Source organism: Denticeps clupeoides, chromosome 3 (assembly GCF_900700375.1).
Source record: "Denticeps clupeoides chromosome 3, fDenClu1.1, whole genome shotgun sequence".
Taxonomy (NCBI): Eukaryota; Metazoa; Chordata; class Actinopteri; order Clupeiformes; family Denticipitidae; genus Denticeps; species Denticeps clupeoides.
Window position 1 is genome coordinate 26,271,526 of NC_041709.1, and position 20,512 is coordinate 26,292,037.

Consider the following 20,512-nt stretch of genomic DNA (forward strand, 5'->3'; position numbering starts at 1 on the left):
GAAGTTCCATCTGGCACCGTCATCCTCATAAACTGTTCATGTATACGCCGTTGTCCTGTTTATAATCTGTAATAATTTGTGAATGTCTGTAAATAAGATCTCGATTATTGCTCTCTACTGTATATTGTACTGTGTTGCTTGAGAGTGAGTGAGAGTGTGTGTGTGTGTGTATGTGTGTGTGTGTGTGTGTGTGCTAACATACTTGGCCAATAAACATGATTCTGCTTAAACCACCAGTGAATGACTTCATCCCTCCAGGAAACCCACAATTGATCTTGTGTTTTGGCACAGTGATCTTTGGGTTCAAACTCTCACAAGAAAAAATAATATAAAATAATTTTTAATGTATTCATTATATTTTGGTTGGTAGTATCCTAGTGGGTAACAGAAGACGCAGATTAAAATCCCACTTACTACCATTGTGTCCCTGAGCAAGACACTTAACTCTAAGTTGCTCCAGGGGGGACTGTTCCTGTAACTACTGACTGTAAGTCGCTCTGGATAAGGAAGTATGATAAATGCTGTAAATGTAAATAAATTATGGTGAAAAAAGGGGAAGAGTATATAGAAGAATCACTAAGTGCAATTAAGGTGAATCTAAGTACTAATGAACACAAGCATGCTGCCATATAAAAAGTGCTATAAATGAGTGACATCAAAAGAGTGAAGTACAATTTCCAATCGGGAGAATTGTGGTATATAATATTCTTATGAAAAAATATAATATTATTAAAAAAGAAAACCTGGATATAGACTTTAGAAGGGGGTAAGGTTTAGGATAAGAAAATAGGGCTGAGGTAAGGTTTAAGGTGAAGAGTAAAGTGATCATCACAGCTAAATTAATTATTAATTATTAATTAATATTTCAAATTATTTAACTTTCACCCTCATTTTATAATTCCCTTCCTGAATTTGTCTGTCTTCAGAAGAATGGAAAGGCACAAGGTGACTTCTCTTTACATCAGGATGCACAGGCCCCTCTCCTGCGTCCTCCTCCTCCAACCACACGAGCTGCAGCAGAGGAAGACCCTGTTGAGGACCAAGGACGAGCACTGATTTTTTGTTACATATGCATGTTACATAGGCCCCCACCCAATCTATTATATTTATAATGCCCTTGTATACCCCCCCCCTCAATATATCTAGTACCTTACATTGTGTAATTGTACCTTACATTGTTAAATTGTTTTTTCACATCTTGTACAGTCACTTTTCTTGCACTTTTGTGGCCTTGATAGCTAATTTTGTTGTCCAGGCAACTGTACAATGACAATACCAACATAGCTGTCGGGGGAGACTTACCATGCTTCTCCACATCTTTAAGGAGGTCCACACCCGGAGACAGGATGAAGAACATAGGAGTAGCTGGTCCTGATTCCTCAAAAAACACTGCAAAATCCAGTGCACGAGCTGTCACATACTGACTGCCCAGAGACTCCTCCACAAAATCCCTGCAGAGACAGAGAAACAGCCATGAATGGGCATGGACATTTCCAGAAAGGAACAGAGAACATTGTTTCACAGTTATGGATTTCTTAACACAGACACTTAATAAAGCACCAGTTGTAGAAAGATTCTACACTAGCTGTTTCCTAGCTTAGCTGCCCATTTCTAATGCAAGTAAGGTGGGTTGAACAGCTACAAAACAAATGTAAGTACTTAGCAGCTACTGGGTAACAAAATGTCTTAATATATGCTAGAATGTTCAAATATGTAAACAATTTGTTGCTTCTAACACACACTTCTCTGGGCGTAGCCGCAAGTGAAGTGAAATGAATGGCGCTACAACTACACAACAACCAAGTCCTTCCTGGAGTAAACCAAACTGTACCAGAACCTGCTGGCCATGATAAGGAAAATATTGACCAGCAAAATGGAGTGGCTGGGCAATGGAATTGAGAAGCTCCTCTCAATTCAGGCTCTGCTCAAGTCCTTTACACAAAATGTTGTAACGCCAAATCCTCTTCTTCTGTGTTTGTCGGGGCATTCTCTCGCCCAATGACCACTTCGACCACAGCAGGCCGTGCCACGATGAGGAGAGGGGGTGGCAGCAGCATGCAGCAAATGAATGAGTTGGGCCCTCTGGGTCAAATCTTTTTCTTTTTTTTGTCTTCTTTGACCCTTGCTTCAACCTGTCTGGCCTGGGTGTGGTGCAGAACGTCAGCGAGACACACTGAAACATCTGCCCAGTGTCTGTAGCGGGACTCAAGTCATTTCAGTGTGAATTCTCTGATGAAATCATTCACGGCTCTGGACATGGCTGCACCCCCTCGATCTGTATTTGGGAGGTGCTTAGAAGAGTTCAGAAGATCTTCAGTCGTCCATGGTCTGCACACATGGAGTCGAAGCAGTGACGTCATCATGCCGTGGTGGTTTCTGTTGTTCCTGTAGCGGTTGCTCCAGCAGGGGTCGTGATGATTTTTAGGGCGGAAGGGTGGAGCTTCAGATTTGGTAGGCCTGCAGGCCCAAGAGTTCTGCCAAAGTGGGATTCAAAGACAGAGGCAAACAGTGCAGCCACTGGGAAGTCTCCCTTCTTAAATAAAATAAAATCTAAACAAAAATGACGAGTATAAGACAGGAAGTTAGAGAAACGTGAACCCCGCCTCTTAACAGCACTGCAGTTAAACCAGGGAACTCATCAGAACTCTGGTCCTCCACTAAAACACACACCTTACTCACATTCTCTTTCTCAGACACACACATACACATCAGAGAGAGAGAGAGGGATAAGGTGTAGAAGGAAGAAATGGCGACACTCCACATGGTAAATAAACTTGGATAATCAATTCAATTGACTTCCTTTATTGCAGCTCCCCAGACGGGAAATTTCCCACCACAATGGTCTTCCACACACACATATCGGAGAGAGGGAGAGAAGGAGATCTGGTCTCTCACACACACATAAACCACCATTTACTCAGAACTAGTAGGAGTGTCACTTTTGCCATTTTTATTTATTTTATTTACACACACAGCTTTGCTCGATCTTGCCCGGGAATTCGCAGCCTAACGAAAACAACTGCTCTTGCTAAGAAAGCTCACAGATAACGAATCTCTAATTGAATCTCGCACTAATGCCTCACAATTCTCTCGTTTTTTTTTTGCTCTTGCCTAATTAACTCTCACTTGAATGATTTTTGATCTTAAAAAAGGCTCACACTTGGTGGTCTTGATTCACGGGGAACCAGCTCTTATCTCACACCCTTATTTCACACTCGATCTTCAAGATCGTTTGGTTCACAGGACTTTAAACCTGATCTTAGCCCCCACGTCAGAGTACTCTGTTAACAAATAAGAAAAGTGACACCCCTTTACTTATCAATTCAGTTGACTACAGAATAAAGCAAATATGCAATTTACCTCATCAATTTGGGTTTGGATTTATTAATCTTCTAGATTCTACAGTTTTATTTAAATGTTTCAGAGGTGGAATATTTTTAGCTCACGCCAATTGAGGTGGGAATTTTCCCATCTGGGGAGCTGCAATAAAGAAAGTCAATTGAAGTGATTGTCCAAGTTTTATTTACCATGTGCATGGGGGGGACTCAGAAGAAGAACTCCCACCCCTGATTACAGTTCACAAACTTTTATACCATTCGGGGCATACAAGGTCAAAAGACAAGCTCACACAACTTTGGACAGTGGCGCCCATCAAGGTCACAGAACTTTCCCTTTATCAGCTTATGTTCAGCTTTTGTGTCAACAAGGTCAGACATAAGATACACAGTTGTCTTCTGATTGTTTCATGACCAAAGGTGGTGGTCAAATAACATGTGAGAAGTTCAGGCCATGCATTTTTCCCTCCACACGCCTCATAACCAGAGTTTGTTTCTGGCTGCCACAATCTAGATGTGGTTTAAGTGGTTACATGAAGTGGGTCAGTGAGCGTAAACCAGAATAATCAATTTAAGAGCAAATATTTGAAAGTAACATTGCTGGTTATTGCTGTGCGATGTGATTGAAGTGTCACTGAATACATTTCTGTGAATTAAAAAATAGAGGAATAAGTGAAGTTCCCTTGTCGTGTCATTCATGTATTAAACCCTCATTTGGTGACATTGTGCGTATGCGTCCTTCTTCTTTGCCACGTCCAGCCATCGTGACAGAATGACCCGACCAAATATGGACGCAGCCGACACTGCCCCGCTGATATCTAAGGAGTCGTGGTTCGTTGTGAGGACTATTCCGAGTATGAACTTCCCCCGATGCCGCCGTCTCGTCCGGATTCCAGCGCTGCACCAATTGCCAGTGTGCTGCCAAGATCCATTCCATGTTTTTATCGTTTCCCCAAGCGATTCCAGAGGCGGGGAGCACCTGTGAATTCGTGCGGCCGGACCTCGACGGCCTACGAAAGCTACCGTGGGGTTGAGGAGACCCATTGCGCAGTTCAGGTGATCCCAGTTTTAACCGAGACGACTTCCCAGCGGGGCGTGCCGGAGACTGACTGGAGTGGCAGGCACCTGCGGAAGGCAGACAGGATGCCGGTCCCCCACAGATGAGACGGGCCTGAAGCCACCAGTGCAGGACAGCCACCACTCGTCCTTATGGACTTCCTCCTGGAGGCATTCCTGGATGTCGTGCCTAGGGGGGAGGGTAATGTCATGATCCGGTTCGGCAGGGGTTACTCCGTTCCCTGATCATGTTCACCTGTTGTATAATTATATGATTGTATAAAGTTATCCTTTTCATGTCTGTTCGCCATCGGGTCATTGTCTAGTGATGTTCCCTTGTCATGTCATTCATGTATTAAACCCCCGTTTCGTGACGTTTGTGCGTATGCGTCCTTCTTCTTCGCCACGTCCAGCCATCGTGACACAAAGAGAACATCCATGAGAACTGCCTGAAGTTCTCTAGCCCCTACCTGCAGGATGCAATTTCAATGTGTATGAGTTATATAAATACAACTTCCCTCACATCCTCAAACTTCCTCTTATACCATTTGTACTGAATATCATGTATGTCAGTTAGAATGAGGTTTATGTAGGAGACATGTATAACCACAATATGCATTTTTTACAGGTGGACGGCCTGGCCTCTAAAAATGTGTGTTGGTCAGACTCAGTTCATAGTTTGCAGCAGCAGGAGAAGATGTTGCATGGTGACATCCTCCTTATCACTGCTTTTGTGTCCTATCTTGGCTATTTCACCAAGCACTACCGACAGCAGCTGATGGAGCAGAGCTGGAGACCCTACCTGAACCAGCTGCAGGTTTGTCAGCCTCACTCTGTTCACATGGGGAAATGTACCAGCATTCTGAATATGAATATGGAATGTGGAACACATGCACACTTTAGCATCACAAATCACACAAATTCCTTTTGGATTAAATACAACCTTTTCAGAGTTGGCATGTCTTAAAGTAGCACTTGTTTGACATACAGTGAATGGAATGGTACATGGAGCATGGCTGCCACATTTTCTCAAATGTTCCAGACACACAAATAGTTAGAGAATACTGTGCACAGCTATAAGAGATCTGTAAATTGTTGATTGGGTTTCATAGATGTTCAACTCATTCCCTGTCCATACATGTAAATTAACAATTGAATTCACCTTAGAATGAAACTGAAATGTTTTTGTTGATCCATCTTAAATTCGGAATTTGTGAGGGGTTTGCTATGTAAATGTTAAAGTGGAATGATCATCCAACATATGTTAGGTGCCAATTCCCCCTCACCATGCTAACAGACGATGCAGTCTTGGCAACATGGCAAAAACGAGGGCTTGCCTGCAGACCACATGTCCACAGAAAATGCCACCCCTCTGATGGTGGACCCCCAGGTGCAGGGAATCAAATGGATTAAAACCGAATATGGGGACCAGCTTCGCATTGTTCAGATTGGACAGTGTGGGTAAAGGCATCCTGTTATGTCGTCGTCTTCCTCCGCTTATCCGGATCCGGGGCGCAGCATCCCAATTAGGGAATCCCAGACAGCCCTCTCCCCAGCCACCTCCACCAGCTCCTCCAGCAGGACCCCAAGGCATTCCCAGACCAGACTGGCGATATAATTTCTCCAGCGTCTCCTGGGTAGACCCGGGGGCCTCCTGCCGGCAGACCTCAGTATTCCAAATATTGCAAACATAACCAAATATTACACTTTTATGTCTTTAAGATAAAACATAAAATATGTGTAACAGCAAGGTATAAAGTGAAAACATTTGTGCAAGAGTAAAAGAGTAGAGTTTGTACAAAAATTCTGGGGGGATTGAGTCCAGAGTGATTGAAAGTGGAAGTGAAAGTGCTGGAGTGTATTGGAGTTATATGAAGTGATGTGATTGTTGAGAGCTCGAATAGCCTGCGTGAAGAAGCTCCTCCTCATTCTCTTTCGGCCACTTGTATCCGCGAACTCGTTCTTTCGGTCATGCTCATGACCATAGGTGATCGACCGCTAAATCGAGAGCCTTACTTTCTGGCTCAGCTCCCTCTTAGTCACGACAGATCGGTTTAGCATCCGCATCACTGCAGATGCTGCCCCAATCAACCTGTTGATCTCCTGCTTCCTTCTTCCCTCACTTAAACTCCTCCACTTGAGGCAGGACCTCTCTCCCCGAAGTTGGCAAGCCACCCTTTTCCGGTCGAGAACCATGGTCTCAGATTTGGAGGTGCTGATCCTCATCCCAGCTGCTTCACACTTGGCTGCGAACCTACCCAACAAGAGCTGAAGGTCAGAGCCTGATGTAGATAGGAGGACCACATCATCCGCAAAAAGCAGAGACGTGACTCTCCTGCCACCAACTCGACACCCATTTTTAAATAATAAAGTTTGTACTTCACTGGCCTTTTGCTTTGCTAGAATATTTTTCGAAGTATTTTAACTTGGTGGAGTAGCGGGTAAGGAAGTGGTGCCACTGAGATCCCCTTGATCAAGGTTCCGTCCCCACACACTGCTCCCTTCATGGCTGCCCACTGCTCACCAAGGGTGATGAAGGGTTAACCCTTATAATGTGAGTAATTTTTGACCCGTTTTCAAGTTCAGCTCTCTAAAAAAGTACTGTTGCTTTTTCATTGGAAAAAGACTTTCTGATATTCTCAAAAAGAGCTATTTTAATACAGCAAAAGTATTTTCACCATTTTAGTAAACTTTTGATTATCCATTAAAAAATGACATGTGGTGTGCAGGTCAAAAATGACATTGCAGAAAATGGTGGCTGCTGCATTCACCACGTAAAAACTTTAAGTTGTTCTGTGAATCAATGGCCGTTTGATCAACACACACATGTATTCCGCACATCCCCCATATGAACTCAAACGTTCTTGCAGAATATTGATTCATTTTGACTGAAAATAAAAATTGGCATGTATGAATGGCATGTGAGATCTTATCGGTTTCATTTGCATCAGTCAACATGAGCAAGTGATTCACTGTCTATGAGGCAACTGATCGTATCTTTGGTCATGAGAGTGATAATGAGGATCTTTTGAGGAAGAGGATGATGTTCAATATGACCAGATGTTCCTTGACCAGTGTGAAGGAACAGAATCAGATCTGCTGATTTTTTAAAATCGAAATGCCATTTAGATATTTCAGGCAAATGGATAAATTAATTTTTGAGGTACACTGAGGTATATTATAATGAGGATTCATCTCCAGATTTAAATTCTGCAGGGTCTTGAATGGGTCACTGTGGATGTCAGAGAGCAGCGAAATCCAGAGAGCATAAGCAGCAGCACTGAAGGCTTCATCACCAAAGGAGCACAACCTGGTGTGAAGAACCTCGGCTGTGGCCCGTAGATGCCACGATCGTGTGTTGGGGATCAACAGGCTGGATAAATACCTGGAGGAATTTGTAGGTTAGAAGGAAAATTTTAGCAGATATATAAACAGGTAAAAACTAGACAATTACATTTATATAGTGTAAATTTTACAAAATGTACAGTGTGTGGGGACGTTACCTTGATCAAGGGAACCTCAGTTGCTCCTTGCAGGTTCTGGAGCCGTATGGACACCACTGCTCTTAAAGATGAATCGAAGAGTGCCCAGCCCTGGGAAACACCTTGTGACAGAGAAGCCATGGATAATACTGATACGTAGAATAATCATGTTCAAAATGCATACAGGGTTCATTCATTCAAAAACAGGACCTTTATTGACAGAAAACACAGATTTTGTTTTCTATGAACTATGTCAGTGCTCTAAAGTGACAAAGTAATGAAAGTGTCATCTCATGTATGACCTCAACTACATATACTTATTTATAGAATATTTATATTACCCATAATGATCAATGAATTTGTACAGGTCAGGCCACTGCAGCAGCTACTGTTTCTATGAAGACAGCAGGCATTTTGATGTCTAGAGTGTCTTAATTGTATAATGTACTGATCTATATTTATTTTTGCATTTTTAATCTAATTATTTTGTTACTGATTATATATGTTCTTGTGACCAGACTCACTCAATATTGGCTAATACCGATTTCCTGCATCAACATAGTAGTTACAGGGACAGTCGCTCTGGAGACACTCATTATTAAGGGTCTTGCTTACTTACACAATGGTATGTGAGATTTGAACTTGAGTCATCTGGTTCATAGGGAGTGTCTAACCCACAAGGCTACTTCCACCCTACTGTTAGCACATGTGAGCAATAGTACCACCCTGTCCTCTACAATGGGGCTGTGGAGGCCTAAGGCTAAGGAAGCGGACTCGAAACTGGAAGGTGGTGGAACCATCACCCTTGAGCCAGGTACTGTCCCCGGACACCTTTCATGGCTGCCCACTGCTCACATGGAGACGGGCTGAATGCAGAGGACACATGTGCTGCAGTGTTTCACAATGACAATCATTTCACTTTCAATGCAAAACTCCACCCTCCTCTCCAGTCCTTCACTGTAGAGTGTATCTGTGATAACACCAACATGCAGCCAACACCCAACTTTGTACGTGCCAGGCCCAGTGAAAACATGTTTGCTATGTTCCATATTTTGTACAGCTGGAGGATCCATGACAATGTGCAGCTCCTGCACTATATATTTATTCAGTGTGGGGGAACAAACTGTAACAGAACATTTAAATCTATGATGCAACAAAAATGGTATGTTACTTCGATTACTTTGAAATAAATGAAATATTAAATTGCACACTCAAATCTATCATATAACGGATAAAATTAGTGAAGTGAATTTGAAGTATATTATTTAAAACAAGAGAAATTCTAGACAAGTGTTAGATCTTGACAAATACTCATTGATGTCGACTTTGCCATTAAGTCTTGTCTTGTGCGTTCGTAACGTTATATCGTGTCGTTTTATCATCTCATCATCTCACAGTCTGAAGGTTAATTACAAAACAATACGCTTTGTAAGGCGTTTCCTTTAATCCTCCGACGGTGGTGATTGGACCACGGCTGGATAAGAACCGCCCATTTTACGCTCTCTCTGTCTCTATTGGTCGGCCGGCCGCAGGGTCACTGCCGTCGTTAGGCCGATAAAATTCCAGGACGCCTGAATCAGCGGCGCTAGAGAACAAGCTGTGTTCCCGGCATCCTCTACGATTATTTCTGCCGCTTTTCAAAGGAAACGTGCCCGCTGCTGGTTCCCGGAGATCCAGTCGAGCGAGAGACGTCGCTTGGAGAATGGCTGCGTTCCGGCTGGTGCTCATCCGCCACGGAGAGAGCTGCTGGAACCAGGAGAACCGATTCTGCGGCTGGTTTGATGCCGACCTGAGTGAAACTGGAGTTCAAGAAGCCAAGCGAGGGGGCATCGCCCTAAAAGGTGACTGCGGAAGTCTCTTTCATAGATAAAATGTGGACGAACACATGCAGGTAGAGGTTCTACAGCAGATGTTGGGCCAACAGTAACTTGCTGCAGTTTGGTTGTGCAGAAGTTAAATACAAGCCTGATGTCTGGGGAAGTGGTAGCATAATCATTTTAAGTCTACTGGATTTGGAAAGACACAATTCTGCCAGATTTCCAGCAACCCATCACCTTTCCTGAGCAGTGGGAAGCCATGAAAGGCACCTGGGGAGAATTGTGTGGGGAAGGAACCTTCATCAGTGGCACCTTTGAAACAGCAACCTTCCGATTACGGGTCCCCGTCAGGCCACCACTGCCCCAAAGTAGTACAGATGTAAAGAACCTGGAGTGTAAAGTGGAAGTCAGTCTGATCATAATAAATTGAGTAGGAACCTTTTTTTTTTTTACACCAGCCTGCTGTTTCGCATCTTGATCTGAAACAATCCATCTGTGACTTGGTTGAGGGAGGCAGGCAGGAAAGAAAACTAGATTTTAGTTATGAGATGTAGAACAGGCAAATCAAGCAGTTTAAATGATTGAATGGAAGAAAAAAAAGAATCCTTGTCCAAATGTAGCTTTATTAACTCTGGATTGCACGAAGAGCTTAAGGCCTCCTCCACGTGCATTCTTCATTCCTGAACCGCCAAGGTGCCGCTGAGCAAAGCACCGTCCCCACACACTGCTCCCCAGGCACATGTCATGGCTGCACACTGCTCACCAAGGGTGATGGTTAAAAGCAGAGGACACATTTCATTGTGTCTTTCACTATGTGTCTGCAGAGGCTGAATATGAGTTTGATATATGCTACACGTCCGTTCTGAAGCGAGCCATTCGCACCCTTTGGCTGGTTCTGGGTGAGATTGATCAGATGTGGCTGCCGGTGCACCGGACGTGGCGTTTGAATGAAAGGCACTATGGTGGCCTGACTGGGATGAACAAAGCTGAGACCGCTGCTAAACACGGTGAGGAGCAAGTGAAGATATGGAGACGCTCCTACGACATCCCGCCGCCTCCCATGGATGCTGAACATGACTTCTACGTCAACATCTGCAAGGTTAGCCATACTGATAATTATACTTTTCAATTGGAATGATATTATGCAACGTTTCTTAGTTTTAATGTTTTTTTTGTTTTTTTTTTGGTTCTTACTGTTGGTAAAAAACTAAAGGATGATTCTCTATGCTATGCATGGTACATTTTGATAACACAAGTTTCTTTATCTCCATGACTAGTGGTCAGACCTATGAACAACTGTGACATTGTGACATTTTTACGCTGCCAACCACTCGCTGATGGTCCCAGCTGCTTCCGCTTTTTATAATAACAATTGACCGTGGAATAGTTAGTAGCTAGGAAATGTATGAATGTATTTATTGTGCGGGCAGCACTGTAATTCATGAGCTCCAGATCCATTCATTCAGTAATGTTTGTTAGAGGCAGTTGGCATGCACAGATGCTTGAATTTACACACGTCTAGAAGTGGAAGTGATTGGAGCTGATCATTTGGCAGTATAGTGCAGAAATTAAGGTAAAGCACATTCCTGTTGGTTATTCATGACCTTTAGCTGTTTGAGCCATCTGTAAAATTCACATTGGTTTAATATTGTTTTTTTTTCGTCAATGCTATCTGCAGGATCGTCGCTATGTGGACCTGACTGAGGATCAGTTGCCAAAATGTGAGAGCCTGAAGGACACAATTGCACGAGCACTGCCGTTCTGGAATGATGAAATAGTCCCGCAGATCAAAGAGGGCAAAAGGGTTCTGATTGCTGCTCACGGCAACAGCCTGAGGGGCATCGTCAAACACTTGGAAGGTATACATTATATATGGGAACACAAATGTGAGTGTCAGAAAAAAAATAAAATAAAAAATGACTGACGTTAATAGTATTTGTAGGTATGTCAAATGAAGCCATCATGGAGCTGAATCTGCCCACTGGCATTCCCATCCTCTACGAACTAGACAAGAACCTGAAGCCTGTCAAACCCATGCAGTTCCTGGGAGACGAGGAGACCGTACGCAAAGCCATGGAGGCTGTGGCTGCTCAGGGCAAGGCTAAAAAGTAGACACGGGGAATTTTACTGTGTTAGCCACTTAGTTGTACTGTGGCTGCTAGAAGTCTTCGTTTAGGGTGCTAAGCAAATGCAAAACCCCTATGCATTTGATGCCACACCTTTCCAAACATTTCACAGGCATTCCACATGCGTTTCTCATGCATGTAGTAATGGGCATATTCCCCTTCACTCTTCCAGTTCAGTGTGTGAAAACATATAAGCTGATTAATATTAACATAGCTGTGCAGAACAATACAGAGGGACCAGCTGGCTGAACAATGTCCTTACTGTTCGGCACATATGTATATGAGCATACCGCAATGTACCAAAATCTAAAGTATTTGACTTAAAAGTATTTAGGCAGTCCTAATCTCACCTAAACCTCCCACCATGGTGTCAAAGCAACTGTGAATGTTCCTGCAAGATAACGCAATGTGTTTCGGAAAGGAAAAGGCTTCCAGAGCAGTGCAAGACATTACCATGAAATTCTCTCTTTTCTGTACTTCTGTTTACCTGTCCTTTGTTTTATGGTTTTACAAAAAAACATGTTAACATATCGCTTTGCCCATGTATGTAAATTGGAAACTGCAGTAACAGCAACCAATATGAATGTGAAATTATGTAACTGAACAGATATAATGCACAGTTATACTATTGATGTCCTGATATGTTGTGAAAGATTTTAATTTATATGTCTGTGTGCAGTTTCTAATAAACCAACGTTCTTTCTCAGTTGCTCTGTTTCTATAAGCCAACAGTCCTTAAAAAATCTTTACATTTATCATTACAAGTAATTACATAGCCGCACTTGCCTCAATAAAGATGGCGCCTAGTCTTCGGACGCTTTACGTCAGACCAAACAGCCAATCAGATAAGAGCTCGATTCCTTCACAGCAGCCAATTGGTAAACACTCGTCTCTTCTTGAAAACATGTCGCCCATGAAGCTGTGTGTTCCAGGTGGGTCCCTTCGATGTAGTTTAAACGCCATTATATACGGTACAGAAGGAACGTCACGCTGACCTTTTGAGCGATCGGACGTCTCTCTTTTTTCGTCGTTGTTGTTAATACGTTCTGCGGTGACTTTAGTGAACACGAGTCCACGCAGTAGGAGAGTCGAGCGTGACTGGCGAGCATGACTCGTCGCTGCATGCGGTCTGTCTGTCGGGGGAATGTACACGTTTTTTAAAAGATATTAAAAAAATAAAAAAATACATATATTTTTGCAATATCAGAACGGTCGGATCTTTCTTGACTTGCACTTTCCGGAGCGAGTATTTTTTTATGGAGCCCTTCCCATGGCCTGGGGCGCGCGTGCTCTGGCTGTCTAGCGTGGTTCCAAACATTCCTTTTAAAACCTGTTCTCACTCACTTTCACCTTTTAAAAACGGCGGATATTGACGCCGGGGAGCGGGTGGCTGTGTGCAGGCGAACGGCTGTGCGGCGTGGAGGACTGCATACCCGGGACGGGCACGTACCTCAGGCACGGACACATCTTCGCCTCGCTCGCCGGATACGTCCTGCGGAAGAACGAAGGGGAGGAGGTGGGTGCGTTCCGTCAAAGCAGAAGCTTCTGGGGCTGGTTGCGCAACACACTTCCCCGATTCTCCTCCTCTCCCTCCTTCCATCTTTCGTTCTCTTTTTACTTTTCCAGCTGCCCGTCATATCAGTGGTGAAAGAGACCGAGGCCCAGTTATTACCAGATGTGGGTGCCATAGTCACGTGCAAGGTGAAGCCAGGGTAAAGGTGCATGCTGTTGTAAGGTGTCTGTCCGAAAGTGCTGACTGTGCCCAAACCTCACAGGTGACGAGTATCAACCCCAGGTTTGCAAAGGTCCACATTCTTTATGTCGGGTCCACACCGCTGAAGGATCGATTCAGGGGAACGATCAGGTAATTTCAATCAAACGATCGCTCCATCCCGCTTAACAATCATCTTAAATAATTCAGTTATTTGCCGGTTAATATGTATTTGCTCCTCCTTTTATGATTGGCTGAATTCTTTTAGGCATCTATTTGATAAACGATGGCCTCTTCTGGATGGAGCTTGCTGATTTGTAATGAATTTTTGAAGTTTTGGACCTTTAACTGTCCGGCAACATCATATCATTTATGTATTGTGTTTGAGTGGGTCTAGAATCTTCTAGCATCATCTGCTTGGAATTGTGTACCTGCAGACTTATTTGCTTTTAGACTTTTTTTTATTAAAAGGTGATCTCCCCATATTAATCCTAATCAATATACCTTATTTCCTCGAGTTCCAGTCTGTACAGACATTCGTGGTCCTCCTTGCTTTTGCCTGCTTTATGCATCTTTGGGCAGCATTGAAGTAGAAGTTGAATATATGGAAAACGTTCTGATGAAAAACACTGCCATACTGGTCATGTCAGTTGGCTTTATAGAATTTCCTTTTTTTTTTTTTTTTTTTGGGTGTTCTCTAGGAGGGAAGATGTGCGGGCAACAGAAAAAGACAAGGTATTAATAGTAAATCATAAATATTTGTATCATTATATTTGCCATGCATTCTACATAATTATGTTCTTTTAAACAATGATTTATTTGCTCTATATTTTATATAATATCGCTCTGTTCTAGGTTGAAACCTACAAAAGTTTTCGTCCAGGGGACATCGTCCTTGCTAAAGTGGTATCCTTTGCATTGGGTCAAGGCACTTGTACTCTCTCGGAATAACCAGTCTGAATTTACTTGGATTTTAACAACCCTTTACTCTGGCATAAGATCTCTCTTGGTGATGTCCAGTCCAATTACCTGTTGACTACTGCAGAAAATGAGCTGGGTGTGGTTGTGGCCCACAGTGAAGCAGGTGAGCACATAAAAATAAGCTCGTATAGTGGAATGACTTCCTTAGTTGCTCAGCTCAGTTCCTTGTGCTGGTCCAATTTATCTGTTTTCAGCACATCAACTTCACAACGTACAGTATTGTGCAAAAGGTTTGGCCACCAATACCAGTGCAAACAAACATAAAATCCTATTTCAATCAAATATTGATTAACCTAAACATGAAACAATGACATGTTGTGGAGAAGGGAAAGATAGTAACTCAGGAGTAGACTTTCATTGTTACTGTTTTCACTTCTGCTTAGTAACGTACCTGCTGAATTTTTTCCTAAATCTGAATACACTTATCAATCTCAAGAAAATGCATATGCTATCGTTTCTGGCTGCAGGTACATAATTCCTTGCACTATTAAGTGAAAGTAAAGTGATTGTCACTGTAATACACTCCAGCGCATCACACAGGGCACACAAGGAAATGTGTCCTCTGCTTTTAACCATCACCCTTGGTGAGCAGTGGGCAGCCATGACAGGCGCCCGGGGAGCAGTGTGTGAATATGACGTAGTTGTTTCGCTCACTTCATTCTAAACTGGTATTAATGTGTTCTGGGCCTGAAGAAGGTTTTCGACGTAGGGCTTCAGAAATGCACCCACTGTATAGTTGTTTCTTCTTCTCCCCTCACAGGGGTTCAGATGGTGCCCATCAGCTGGTGCGAGATGCAGTGCCCCCGCACCCACGCTAAGGAGTTTCGCAAAGTGGCGAGGGTACAGCCGGAGTACCTTCAGGCATGAGGGAACGTTCTTGCTGGTCTCCCGGAACACACAGCTTCATATGCCGAGTATATGTTCAGAACACAAAGCCTGGGCGAACACTGACCGAAGCAACAGGCCTCCCAGAGGAAAGCGCTGCAGGAGCTTCTTTCTGTTGGCCCCAGAACAGAATGGCAGCGTAAAGGGATTTGAAGTGAAAACAAGATTTATATTCTGTATCCATGGCAGCATAAGCTCCAAAAGCGTGTCTGTGGGGAAAATGCAGTGGTTTCATTGTTTTCTGCTTTTTACCTTTACCATAAAACTACGTCAGTGCTTTATTTTTCTGTACATATAAGAACAGGACATGTTTCTAAAAGTGAAATAAAGTGTTTTTTTTTTTTTGCAAGCTTAATTTCCTTCTGAATCAAAAGGACAACTTCCAGTGTTGGTATAAGTTTCAGCAATTACAAAACTTTAATACTGGCTGATTTATTTTGTTTCTGTGTCCATTTAGTGGTAAGCACATGATAATATCAACTGTATTTGTGCTCTACATAATGGAACAAATACAGGGCAGACACCATTAAATTATATTAATTAATTATTGATTAATCTGTCCCCCTCCCTGACAGCATATTCCAAGCACATTAATCATTAGCCTGTCTGTGGCATGTTGAAAATACAGTGTGAGTTGGAATTAAAATATTCCTGGAGGTATATGATTGGTAGGTTACTGTCGCTGCAGAAAGGGATTTACACGATAATCATGTCAAATTAATACGTTAGCACTCTCATCAATTGAAACTGAGAAATACCTGTAACATTTTTTAAAAATTCAGCACAAAAACACCTGCTTGAGCAAATCTGTTCTATTTGTTCTACATAAACAGTATTTACATATACATAAGGCCGTAGGTCACAGGGAAAGACATGATATCCCAATACGGCCAGATTCAGTCCTCGAATTTTACAGAGTGGCACGCACTGACATCAATAAAAAACTTCTTACTGGATGGAAGGCTGAACCCCAGTCCTGCCCCTTGATTTTGAAACTTTATCCTATGCTTGTGAGCACGTTCAAACTCTTCCATGAGTCCCTGCTGAAGCCGCTCTTGAGCTTCTTTGCCTAGTGCCATGTTCGGACGTCCGGCGCTTGAAGAAAAGGCCTGACTTCCTTCCTTCTTAAAACCCCCCATCAGTCTCAAAAACCTCTGCTGTTGGTCCGGGCTGTCAAACTGGGCGGTGCTCCACTGGCCAAGACTCTACCATTGGTACAAAAGTGGACCTCGGTTAGTCACACATTCACTTTTAACTTCATCACTTGCCAAAGAAATGATCTTGTAAAACACTTACTGGTTTTGGCTGCGATTCTTTGTCAATGTCCTCCTGAAGGGCCAACCGTCGTGCCTGCCAATATATTGTGTAAAAATAATTTAAGTGACATCCCTGCTGCATTTTCTCCACATAGAGCCATTAATACATTTTCGAACAAGCTTTTATCTTCCATGTTTATCAGATTTACTGAGGATACATGACTAATACTTTCAAGAAACTAATTTCCTAATGTATTCGCCAGTATGATAAATCAAAACATTTTCTTAATATTTTAGTAATATGTGGAATATTACTAAATAAGATCAATAAGATCAGGTGAAGGGTGAAACTGCAGAACAGTACCTGGTCAATCATAATCTCATCCTGGTTGCCATTCTTCACAGAGAGAATAAGTACGTCTGAAGGCTGTGTGGAGAAGGAAGGGGGGGTGGGTAAACAACAATATGCGTAATAACTTTACATAGTTAATAAGAGTCAATATGGGGTGGTAGTAGCCACCCACACACTCCCAGAAGTCCCAGGTTCAAACCCCACTTTTGCATCCCTGAGCAAGACACTAAACCCTGTGACCCTGTAACTACTGATTGTAAGTCACTCTGGATAAGGGCGTCTGATAAATGCTGTAAATGTGATATTGCGAAAGGTGATATATTAAGACCTTAGTCAAAGTAGATTGGCTACATCAGATTTATATTTAATACATAAACAGATATTTAACAAATACAGTTGTTCATATGGTTTACCTCATGAATATCCGGTTTCTCTTCTTTAATCTTGTTTCCAACCTTTTCCATTTTTGGTATGTCTTTCTCCTTTTTTTTCTTTTTCTTCTGAGAATTTTCTTCTGAAGCTTCAGTATTCATCTCACTGGCCTCATGTAACACCCTGTTCCTTTTGGGTTTTTTTTCCGTTGTTCTGATCTCTCCCTTGATTTCCTTCTCCGGTATGTGTTCCCCCACAGCCAGCTCTACAGTCTTCCTCATTTTACGTTTTTTTGGGCATTGTCTCTCCTGATTGTCCACACTAGCCGGGAGAGTGGTTTCTCTTTCCTTTTTCTTCTTCTTTGTCCCATTCGTCTCATCAGTTGTCTTGACTTCCTCCTCCTGTTTTAAAACTACACCTCGAACGTCATCCTTTCTCTTCCTCTTGGATTTCTTTTGAGGTTCGTCCTCTGTTACATCTCCTTTTTTCTGAATTTCACTGTTTTCAACTTCCATCTTCTTCTTTTGACTTTCTTCACTCTGGCTAATCATAGGGGTCTCTTCTTTCATCTTACCCACGGTCTTTCCATGATTCTCAGTTGTTTCTTCAGTGGTCTCATTTGTTTTCTTTTTTAATTTTCCACGTATTTCATTCTTCTTAGTTTTGTGCGTCACTCCTGTCTCCTCTCGATCTGAAGCAAAATCCTGTCCACTATCTCCTCCATTCATCTTCGGTTCTTTCTTCTTCTTCCTCCTTCCCTTCACTTCTGTCTCTCTGTCATCTTCTTTGATGGCAAATGCACTCTTCTTTTTCTTTCCTTCCATGTTTTCCACACTTTCTGCAACACTGACACAACTGCTTGTCCGGTCAGCAGGTTTGGAAATCTTCTTCTTGTCAGCATGTGTTTCAGCAGTTTCCACTTCATCCAATAATTCCCTACTATCTTTTCTTAGCGACTCTGCTTTTTTCTTTTCTTTAACTGAAATCACAGTGTTCTCCGTCTCATTATCAGCCTGCTCCTGTTTGGGTTTCTTCTTCTTTACTTTAACTGACACCACATCATCATCATTAGTCTGCTCCTCTTTGTATTTCTTCTTCTTTACTTTAACATAAATTTGATCATCAGCTAGCTCCTGCTTGGGTTTCTTTTTCTTTACTTTAACTGGAATCATACTGTCCTCAGTCTCATCATCAGCTTCCTCATTTGGGGGTTTCTTCTTCTTACCTTTAATATAAATGTAATCATCAGTCTGCTCCTGTTTGGGTTTCTTCTTCTTTACTTTAACTGGAATCACATCATCCTCTGTCTCATCATCAGCCGCCTCCTCCTTTTTGAGTTTTTTCTTCTTTACTTTTACTGACACCACATCATCATCCTCATCAACCTCCTCCTTTTTGTTTTTTTTCTTTACTTTAACTGGATTCAAGTTGTCCTCAGTCTCATCATCAGCCTCCTCATGTTTAGGTTTCTTCTTCTTTACTTTAACATAAATGTCATAATCAGTCTGCTCCTGTCTGGGTTTCTTCTTCTTCTTTTCTTTAACATAAATGTCATCCTCAGCCTCCTCCTCTTTTGGTTTCTTCTTTACTTTAACTGGATTCACATTGTCCTCAGTCTCATCATCAGCCTCCTCCTGTTTTGGTTTCTTCTTCTTTTCTTTGACTGACACCACATCATCATCCTGCTCCTGTTTATATTTGGTCTTTTTTTTCTTAGCCGCGTCCTTGACAGCCATCTCAGAGTCTGACTGAATCACCTACAATAACTAACAAAAAACAATCATAAAGCGCGCACACACACTCTCATCAGAGTCTAATCTACAACACCTCTAGTGTTTACCCACGAGCACGTGTCAGTTCACACCAAGCACAACACGGGTTACGATCGATCAGAATACAACTTAAGGTTTCATTTCAAAATTGACAATCAAAAGCGGACTGCTTCAGCAGCCAGGGTACATGGAATAAACGTCTCCGTCTTCAGTGCAACGTGCCACGTTTCGTGGGCAGATCCATGAAAACGACTGCAGTTTACTTACTTCAGCAAAGACACGTGAAGGTAGAGCGCTGCTCCACACGGCTGCGCAACCCGGAAGCAGTCCGACCTCACTTCCTTAACAACGAAGAGCCGCGACGACGTGCTTGGGTGCTGGCGCATGCGTAGAAGGAGAGCGCGGGTCAGAGTCGCGCTTCTGCTTTTCTGCACACGAGACCCACGAGACTTCCTATTGACGCGTTTGTTGTATAATAATGCAAATGGATGGTTTTAAGCTATGAACATTTTCTGGCAGAAGCTGAAGAAATTTAGGTGTGAAACCGTGATCGCAGTTGTGAAAGATCCCTTAGTAATAATAAGGTGCGAGTGGGCGAGAAGCAGCCGAGACGCCAGCCTCATATATATATATATACACACACACACACACACACACACACATACACAGTACAGGCCATAAGTTTGTTTTCTTTAATTTTATGACCATTTACATTGAAGATTAGTCGTGCTGCTGCATTTTGTAGTAGTTGTAGAGGTCGGATGGTACATAGTGGTTAGTTAACAGTAGTCCAGTCGTTCAGTCGTGGGATTACTAAGGACTGAACCAGTAGTTGGGAGGCCTGGGTTGACAGATAAGGGCGGATTCGTCTGATATTGTAGAGAAGGAATCTACATGAGCGGGAAAGATTGCTGATGTGAGTTGAGAAGGAGAGTTGGTTATCTATTGTTACTCCAAGGTTGCGGGCTGTTGCAGAAGGAAAGAGCTGCGAGTTGTCTAGGTAAATAGCAAGATCCTGATGTGGTGAAGAATCTGCTGGAATGAATATATAGACATGCAGAGATTTTGGAAGCAGCATGTAGATCAGAGGGAGGAAAGGAGAAGAGGAGTTGTGTGTCGTCAGCATAGCAGTGGTAGGATAATCCATGTGAGGAAATTACCTCACCAAGTGATCTCGTGTAGAGGGAGAAAAGGAGAGGACCTAGCACCGAGCCTTGAGGGACACCAGTGGAGAGTCTACGTGAGGTAGAGGTGGATCCTTTCCAAGTTACTTGGTAAGATCGCTCATCAAGGTAGGAAGCAAACCACTGCCATGCTGAGCCCCGAATTCCAAGCCTCTTCAGGATTGACAAGAGAGTCTTGTGGTT

General features: G+C 42.8%; 3 protein-coding genes across 3 annotated transcripts; 2 read left to right on the top strand and 1 right to left on the bottom strand.

The window, feature by feature from the left end:
• Window positions 1-9,421: 9,421 nt before the first annotated feature.
• On the top strand, window positions 9,422-12,525 carry pgam1b (phosphoglycerate mutase 1b). Its single transcript, XM_028971822.1, has 4 exons — window positions 9,422-9,714; window positions 10,515-10,789; window positions 11,369-11,549; window positions 11,633-12,525. Exons 1-4 carry the CDS (start codon window positions 9,576-9,578, stop codon window positions 11,800-11,802), a joined length of 765 nt encoding a protein of 254 aa, XP_028827655.1. The 5' UTR covers window positions 9,422-9,575; the 3' UTR covers window positions 11,803-12,525.
• Window positions 12,526-12,687: 162 nt separating this feature from the next.
• On the top strand, window positions 12,688-15,736 carry exosc1 (exosome component 1). The gene is made up of 8 exons (XM_028971823.1): window positions 12,688-12,748; window positions 13,217-13,332; window positions 13,443-13,517; window positions 13,592-13,680; window positions 14,229-14,262; window positions 14,383-14,433; window positions 14,527-14,611; window positions 15,269-15,736. The coding sequence occupies exons 1-8, from the start codon at window positions 12,721-12,723 to the stop codon at window positions 15,373-15,375; spliced, it is 585 nt and encodes a 194-aa protein (XP_028827656.1). The 5' UTR covers window positions 12,688-12,720; the 3' UTR covers window positions 15,376-15,736.
• Window positions 15,737-16,190: 454 nt separating this feature from the next.
• knop1 (lysine-rich nucleolar protein 1) lies at window positions 16,191-19,492 on the bottom strand. Its single transcript, XM_028971820.1, has 5 exons — window positions 19,413-19,492; window positions 17,415-19,139; window positions 17,014-17,076; window positions 16,690-16,743; window positions 16,191-16,598 (listed from the first exon to the last, which is right to left on the bottom strand). Exons 2-5 carry the CDS (start codon window positions 19,107-19,109, stop codon window positions 16,290-16,292), a joined length of 2,121 nt encoding a protein of 706 aa, XP_028827653.1. The 5' UTR covers window positions 19,110-19,139; window positions 19,413-19,492; the 3' UTR covers window positions 16,191-16,289.
• Between the last annotated feature and the right edge of the window lie 1,020 nt (window positions 19,493-20,512).